This window comes from Telmatherina bonti (genome assembly GCF_933228915.1).
Source record: "Telmatherina bonti genome assembly, chromosome: 5".
Classification (NCBI taxonomy): domain Eukaryota; kingdom Metazoa; phylum Chordata; class Actinopteri; order Atheriniformes; family Telmatherinidae; genus Telmatherina; species Telmatherina bonti.
Genome location: NC_136623.1, coordinates 12297787 through 12306475, shown reverse-complemented (window position 1 = coordinate 12306475; position 8689 = coordinate 12297787). Strand labels below are relative to the sequence as shown.

At 36.6% G+C, this 8689-nt stretch overlaps 1 protein-coding gene across 1 annotated transcript in view; it reads left to right on the top strand.

Annotated features, from left to right (window-relative positions):
• The first annotated feature begins 2194 nt into the window (after nucleotides 1–2194).
• LOC306755985 (uncharacterized protein) overlaps nucleotides 2195–8689 on the top strand; it is a 32137-nt gene continuing 25642 nt past the window's right edge. Inside the window, exons 1-3 of the mRNA XM_079240578.1 lie at nucleotides 2195–2305; nucleotides 4064–4187; nucleotides 7240–7362. Of these exons, the coding sequence (XP_079096704.1) occupies nucleotides 2301–2305; nucleotides 4064–4187; nucleotides 7240–7362 (252 nt within the window). The 5' untranslated portion in view covers nucleotides 2195–2300. The remainder of the gene's footprint in view (nucleotides 2306–4063; nucleotides 4188–7239; nucleotides 7363–8689) is intronic.

The following is an 8689-nucleotide window of genomic DNA, read 5'->3' as shown; positions in this document are numbered from 1 at the left end:
AGCTTTGCCTTTAAAATTTAATTTTGTAGACACATTAGATGTCTGAGTAACCTGCTGCAAAACAGCCATGTGTCACTGGACATATGAGGAACACTGGATTTTTCTTATATTTAGACCAGTGACTACATGTTCTAGACTGCTGCATGACTATAGGAGTCACACGACATGTTCATATATACACACATGACTGGCATAAGGAGGAAGTACTTAACCACCAGAAAAAAATGCACTACGCATTTGGTTGATCTAATTTAGTTTTGCTGTAGGAAGGTATTTTAATTAGATGATATCAATAATACTAATAACTAGAAAAGCACTCGTAGAGTGCAAACCTCCACCAAGGGCCACAGTTCTCCCCATGTTGTGGCATGCATAATGAATGTTGGTCCTGCATTTATTGTCCAAATTTGCACTTTTCTCTTTCTTTTTTATCCTGTTCCCTTCTTTTCTTACTACAAGTTCTCAATCGTAGATTAAATTTTCTGGGGTTTTTTCCTTCATGCTCCGACCATTTTTGTTGGAGTTACGTGCACAAATGTTGAAAATGGCCCTATCTCACAATGTTAAAACTTCACCAAACGGTGATCTGGATCACCAGCAAAATTAAATCAGTCCTTCCTTTTCACATTTCCAACAACCCTTGAAAAAACATGAAAATCCGTCCCTAACTTTTTGCGTTATCTTGAACACAAATAAATAAACACCGGTAAAAACCCAACCTCCTTGGTGGAGGTCTTTAACTGGAGGCAAACTGAGAACCAATATAGGTTCCTTCAAAGCTAGTAAAGGTTTGTTTCACATTCCAATAGTCAGTCAATGCTGGAAATCGGTACACCCATTGCCTGCCACCCAGCTCACACCTTGGGCTTGTACTCTTCAGGTGTTGAGATTCCCTTGACATGACATCCTGATGCCTCTGCCTTTGATCATCAGTATCTTGCAGATGAGTTCTCCATCTCCAGGCCTGGGTCCAGGCGGTGCCCTTGTTCTGAACTTCCAGTCAATGTTGCACTCAGACTTTTCTGTCAAGGTCAGTGAATGGCTTTACTGTATGTGTGTGTCCTCCACAAATACCAACTTCGGGAGACTTGTCCTCCAAACAACAAAGCCTCCATCATAAGGTGAATTGAGAATGGACAAAAGACATTGATGCAATGAACATAATGAGGAGCATGTTTATTGCAGACATTGGGACATCACCTATGGCAGAAAGAGATCAATGGTAAAATGTGATCAACATAACTCGAATGTGGAGAAAAGAAGCAAACGGAACAAAATGGCTGCAAACAGAAGCTATCAATAGTAGCTGTAAGAATGAAACAGAAAACAAAGCTAAATAATAAAAGAAATCAAAAGAAAAAAACAAAATCAAAGAAACAAAGAAGTGAAAATGAATAAACTCATGTATTATTACTGAAAGAGCACACATTTATGGTGCTTTCCAAGTTCAGCTAAGTTGAGTTTGCTTTAACAATTCAACTTTGAAATCTCACGCAGCACCCTAAAAAATATTCTGATTTTAGTAAGGAAAGCTCCTCGACTGTAAAACTAATCTGATTACGGTATTGTTAAACTTAGTAAATAAGAGACATTTTGAAACATTTTGAAGGCATATGGATTCATATCCACCAGGCCACTGAGATAAAAAAAAAAAAACTCCAGTGAAGTCAAAATTATGACTAAAATACAACAAACAGCTTTATAATGATTGACAATAATGTCATTGAACCTGCAAATTCTCAAGGATTCATGGCAACCAGGTTTCTTGCAAAAAAAAAGAAATCATCTGTGTTGTATTTCAGTCATTGAGGGGTTCAGTGGGTTTACAAGTGATTCTGCCATGGTTGCCAACTTTTTAAAAATGTTTGATTCCTTCTGGCCTCGTCTCTGCAGCAGCTTATCTGTGTAATTTAGGAGAATTAAAAGCAAACTACATTCATGATTGCCTTTTTATGTCAGTTTGCAAAATTCAGTTTTTCACAATGTTCTGAGAAATACTCAAAGTTCAAAATCAAAGTGGTAATTCAGTCCTTTGTTACACTCAAACTGGCGCAGTTCACTCACTCAGGAGTTTTTCTACACGCCTCTGTAACATGACACCTGACGTCATCTGGATCTCTGCGGCTCAAGTAAAGACAGATGTAACTTCCCTGCCTGGAAAAAACTCCTCCCCAGATCTGGAGTTCCCATTGAACTTCCCTAAAATCCAGTCCATATAAACTGTTTCACTGACCTACTTCGGCTGCAGGGGAACTCAGCGTCAGACTCAGAAGACCCCAGTAAACTTGCTGCCTTTTGTCATGAGGTAAGTTTTTTTTGTTGCTGAAGTTCCTGGTGCAGAGTTTTGCTTTCAGTTTTGTCATTCCTTTACTTTGCAGTGTTTTTCTTTTTTTACTGTAAGTTTAAAGTTTTGTTTTCAAACTTTGAAACAATGGTGTGGCTAAAGTAAACTGGTGTAGAAAGGCTACAAAGCTCACTTCTCTGCAGGCCGTGAGCGTCCACAGAAAGCTTGACTTTAAGGCTTCTTTTGCCATGAATTTAGCCTTAGACATATCCAGTGTATTTCCCAGCATAGAAAGACATTACATCAGGATGAGATAACTGTAGGATGGAAAAGTTGCTATATTAGAGCCAGTTTGAGTTCTGCTGATTATCGTGACAGTGGTGGAGCTAGAAAACTTGTATAAAGGTGGACAGGCTGAAACCATCCGTGCTTTCTTCTTTTTTTTTTTTTTAAGATAGGTTATTATTATCATAAATTCTCATGATTACCAAATACCTTTTAGTTTTTAAGATGATTACATTTTCTGACTTGTTAATAAAGGCCACGGGAGCTTTGCATTGAAACTAGATAAAACTGTAATTATAAGAAGGCATACAGGTAATCAAAACTTTCAGCATTCGATGCGTCTTGCTGTCTGCCTGCTTTCATTTTATTTTTTTTAATTTCTTTTTGTTTTACTTTTCCACTTTTGTGTTACATTCAGTTCAGATGAAAAGTCCCAGACAAAATAAGATTTGCTGATATGATAGGAGTTTCTAGATGAGACTAGAGTTACATGCATACAGTAGAACATAACTCGAGTTCAGTTGTTGCCAGAGGGTCAGACTGGATATGACTTGTGGAAAAAATATAAGAAAAGCTGTTTCTTCCTAAAACATAGAAGAACTACCACCAGGAGAATTATGACTCATACAGCTGTAGCTGCATCCGCATACTGTAAATTATTTGCATATGACACTAAGCTATTTAAAACAAAGCTTTTTCATTGATTCACCCAAAGGTGAAGCCTTGACAAGTGTAATCAGTGTGTGTAGGATGCAGAAAACTTACAGCAGAATATGTCAAATGTATTCAAAGCTGAAAACATAATAAATAAATAAATAAATAAAGCGCTAAAAGCAGAAACTTATGTCGGTGCCCTTTACTGGAAACTGCACAGATGCAGATGTAGATTAGCAGATCATTATGAAAGAACAGTCCAAACTTGATTCATTGCAGATGGAAGGAAAGTAGCTTACACAGATGCAAAGGTGAAGGAAAGTATTTAATGCTGTGAGTTTGATAAAAGTGTGCATTGTGGAAGTTTATAAATTTGAAAAGAGAAAACTTTACGAACAACTTTACAAGTTCAGAGCTGTTTTGTTTTTTTTATCTGATTGCTGGTACTCATGTTTGATATGCAGCCACCATGTCTTCTTGAAATCTTCAAAATCTGTTTTCCCCTCAGTTTGATTTCCAGCTAACAGGAAACAGACCTCAGGCAAGAAATGATGTGTTTTGAGTGACTGAATGCAGACTGTGCTTCTAAAATCAACAGGAAAAGTGCTTCAAACTTCCTACTGGAGTTGTTTTGATCTCCTTAGGATGGCAAATGAATGAGTCGTGATTATTCAACTCTGATCATTACAGACAGTCATGCAGAGTTTAATTTAGAAAAAATAAAAGGGGAAGAAGGTGTTTTGCAATCGCACAACTACAGACTGTACTTTTTAGAAAGCATGTATGAAGCTCTTTCAGTCCATATGAATATATGTTTTAGAGTGTTTCTTGTGTTCCTAGGATGTTGTCGTGTTTGTGCATGTTGCTGCTGGCAGCCTCAGCTCTGGGCCAATTGGATGAAGCCTCTTTGAATAACCAGTGGGAGCAGTTTAAGGTCACATTCAGGCGAGGGTACAGCACCCCGGTGAGTAATTATCAACATATCTTCTATTACAAAGACTTTGTAATAGACACATGGCCGAATCAGATTAAAGGGAGATTATTTAAAGAGAAATAAGCAAATAAAACAGTTTTGTGAAAACATTCAAGAGAGCTGATTAGAAAGGCTAGAGACTTTTACAACCAGTGAATGCTGCTTAAACACAAACAACTAAAAAACTGTGAACAAAATGTGTTTTTCCAAAACAGTTAACCTCTACACTTCAACATGAAAATCACTCCAATGACTCTGTATATTTAATTAACATATTACAGAAAGGCCAAGAGAGCCTTTTGACGTAAGTTATCACAGCCACATTGAAATATTTTCTTTTTCAAAGCCAGTTCCCCCAGTCAGAGCAGCAGTAATGAGTTTCCTCCTTTAGCTTTGTCTGCATGCATGGATTCATTAGCAAACCGTGTCTCTGTTCTTTTGCTTTGATCCGGTCTCTGTCTTAAAGCTGCTCATGCTTCCTGTTCCTCAGCATGTGGTCATCTTGGCTTTTTCACTGAAACACATTATGGCAACCAGTTAGTTCATTGTCTCTTTTCCCGCACCAGTTTCTGCTTAATTAGGATTATTTACATGATGTATTTATTTTGAGAATCAAGCTTTGCTGAAAATATCCATTCAAAAGAACAGATACTTTGTCAGTTTCCAGTAGTTTCAGCTCTTTTCAAAGCTCTCTTAGATCTTAAAATGGCACGTTTAAATAATGCCAGCTTGTTTGGTTTTATTTTTTGTTTGTTTTTTTTCCCCAAATACAGCCGATAAGTACTTCCTTTGAATCTTCACTTACAGAGGAAGGCAGGATGTAGAAAATGTGTTATACATTACCACATATATTATTTATTCACACTATGAAACATATTTCAGAGTAAATGGGGAAAAAACTGAGGAAAAAATGTGGCTCAAAATAGGATAGTTTTTATTGCTACTATATTATCAAATTATCATTAGTTAATAGTTTTCTAATGCTATCCTTTTTGACAATAAGTTAGTCATGAGGTGTTATTTATTCATTCATTGAAGTTCTAATAACATGCTGTTTGATGACAAGTACAATAACTGTGTACTGTAAACTCTGAGGTAAACAAAGTTAAATGGGAAAAAACAGATTTTGACTCACAGGTTGCTCTACATCCATGCTCTGGCCTGCAGTGGAAATGAAACAGATGGAGGCAAAAGTAAAGCAGAAAATGCTCACAGAAATTCACTTTTTCCTCGTCTTTCATGTCTTTCCAGCGACTCTGGGAAGATTTACTTCTTCAGGGACATAGATCCACTCTTTTGTCTCAGTTTAACTTTTTAGGTTTGTTCCATCTTTTTCACAGTATCAGCTAATTTTCTGAGGAAATGTATTTTCCAATTTTGCCAGTTTAGTTGTTAATTTGGGTCATGTTTTTCTCTGATGGTTTATCGCTTCAGTGAGTGTCCAAAGTTGTTGTTTTGTTTTTTTTTTGTTTTGTTTTTTTTTTTTCTCCATGGAAACCCAGTCAGCAAATGACTCAGCATTCCTCCGATGCAAGCTTTTCCATTCCCCTGTGATATTTATGCATTTTTAAGTTCCTGGCTGCGATAATGGAAGGGGATATAGTTAAGTTGGTCTTAAACCAGAGCTGGCTGAAAATTTACCCACTTCATGTTCACTGAGCATCTGTCATCCCTCTCCGCTCTTCACCTCCGGCTAGAGGTCAGCACTCCACAGCTGCTTAGCGCGAGTGTGTTTGCGTCTGCACTTCATGTGACTTAGTGCAGCTGCACACATGTCTATTTTCTGCAAGTGCAGTGCTTTTTAAATATTCTGAGATATTATGTGGCTTTTTTTGTACCTTTTTTTTAAAGGTGTGCAAACAATTATATGCATATTGTGATGATCATTACTACAATTTATTCTTGTACAGTGAGCTGATAGTGTGCATATCACTAATACAGATTTTAATCAGCATTCCTTCATCACTTCCCACAGATTCAGCCCTCCTTGAAATGTCATCATTGTAATAGAAGTATTGCAGCATTTGCATTTTTCATTACTGGAATGGATATGAGTATGATTAGAGTTATGCTAATGGCTGTCAAGACCCAAAGCAGAGAATAAATGTTTGCCAGATAGCCAACCAAACCCTTTAGCTGCATCTTGTTCCCGTATTTATCTTCCTATATTAAGAACAGCCACCATCAGCAGCTGACGGTGGCTGGATAAATAGCATTGATCTTTTCATAATCTTTTTAAAAACACGTTTGTATAGGATTACTGACAACATTGTTGTGTGAATTTGCGCTGATCATACTGACCTAAACATAGGAATAGTTATCATGCAGATAAACTCATTTACTATTAATTGTGAAAATTCACATGTTTACACAAGTTAACAATTGTCAGACACTTTTATGTTCGACAGCTAATAAAGCTCAGCAGCTTAAAGTGAAATAAATCGCTGTTTAAATACTCTGACAGGTTAAAGAGAAAAAAGATCCTCAGTCTGGGAAGTCAGGAAATTCAAATCTTTATACTTTGAAAATCCTCAGATGGAAATAAATGTTCTGTTTATTCATTTCCAAATGATGTATTGATGTTTGTGCACATAGTAATGAAGCATGTGGGTCAGTGTTATTTCTACACGTTTTCTGAAACAGCCTGCATGTTGGCTTTATGCTACAGTATGAAATGGCCTCAGTGCCTGCAGCTGTAAGCTTTTCATGTCTGATCCGTGACTATTCAAGCATCTGAAAGCGAGTCTGTCTGTAACATCCATCAGTGTGACTTAGACTTTGCTTATTCACTTTAATATCTTGCATTTAAAAGTTTCAAACTGTTTAAATCAATTAGCCAGATTCACTGGTTTTTATCTCATAATTATAACATGCAAATAAAAATAAAAAAAACACTTGGCAGCCCAATTTTCACAAAGTTGAATTAAGAATGCTTGAAATTCATGAAGTTCATCATTGGCTTAATTTTACATTACAAGAAAAGTCAGACGGCTAGAATAACAGACATGTTTTTGTACATGTTTTCTCCTTTTGTTCCTTTCAGGATGAGGAGGTAATACGCAGAGCGATCTGGGAGAAGAACATGCGCTACATTGATGCTCACAACAAGGAGGCAGAGCTGGGCATGCACACCTACACTCTGGGAATGAACCACTTAGGAGACATGGTGAGTCTCACGCTGACCTTGATGACTGTCATATGTAATCCATCATTTTCTGTATTTCCTGAATAAAATTTTATTCCACAAATTCTATAATTGACTTGACAATAATCCAGAAATCATGTAACTCTATTATGTACGTTTTAGAAGGTAAAACAAACACATTCTTGCATTTTAAATCAGTTAGCTACATATCTGACCAAAAAACCAGCTTCTATTGTCAGATGTGTTTTCTTCAGCAGTTCCAGATTTTATTATTTGTAATTTAGCATAATTTCTGTTTTGTTTTTTTACTTTAATCATTCATGCATGTTACAGCAGTGAAGTGACGTGTTTGCTGTCCTTAAATCATCTGCTGTCTGCCTCATGTCATTGCATAAGTGATGATTTTTTGTGCATGAAGAAGGTGCAACAGTGTAAATCAAGCAAGCTTCATGAAGTGCAGCACGTCAGAGCAACCACTCATTCTTAGTGGCAGTACATGTGTGAATGTTCGAATCCTATATTAACAGCTAATTCTTGCTTAGATAGGAGAATGTGGAAGTAAATTCAGGATGTCAGTCCATTTTTTCTTCTTTTAATGTAATTTAAGAAATGAATTAATTGCACTTCATTTAAAATTCTTTCTGATCTTTGACTGAGTTGTTTGGAAAACTGTGGAATTCAGTGAATGGAGTATTTTTTTATGACATTTTTATGTTATGATAAACAAACGTACACATTGTAATCCCTATAATCCCCCCCCCTTCCTCCCTGATAAATCCAACCCTCCCAACAATATCATATTCTAAGTACTGGTTATGTCATCACTGTCTATACTAAGCATGTTTATAAATTGTCAAAAGGGTGTCTAGATTTTCAGTCCTTCCTATAGCCACAACTTTTCCAGAGCAAGATGACAAGTTATGTCATTGATCCATGGATCCCGACTTGATCGTTTCATGTGCTTCCATGTAAAAGAAACAATGCTTTTGGCCTGCAACAGGCAGAAATATAAGTTTTCTTTTCCTTCCAGGAACTTGAAACAATTAAGAGAAATGAAGCTCTGAAATGGAGAGTTTTTAGAATTGCCATGTAACCTGTTGTTTCTGTTTGTGACAGAAGAAAAATCACCTCTTTTAATCCCCCTGCTGGTCCTCCTCTTCTTTCACCTTGATTTAACTTTGTAGTTTCTTTCATGAGTTCATCCTTTCCATGATTTCATCATTTGACTTTTTGTCGTCTGACAAATATAACATGTAATTTTGCAGTAAAGCTTGTTAGACTTCAGTTCATTAATTACTTTTCTTCTGTCACTGCTCAATCATATGTTCTATCTCCTACAACCCATTAG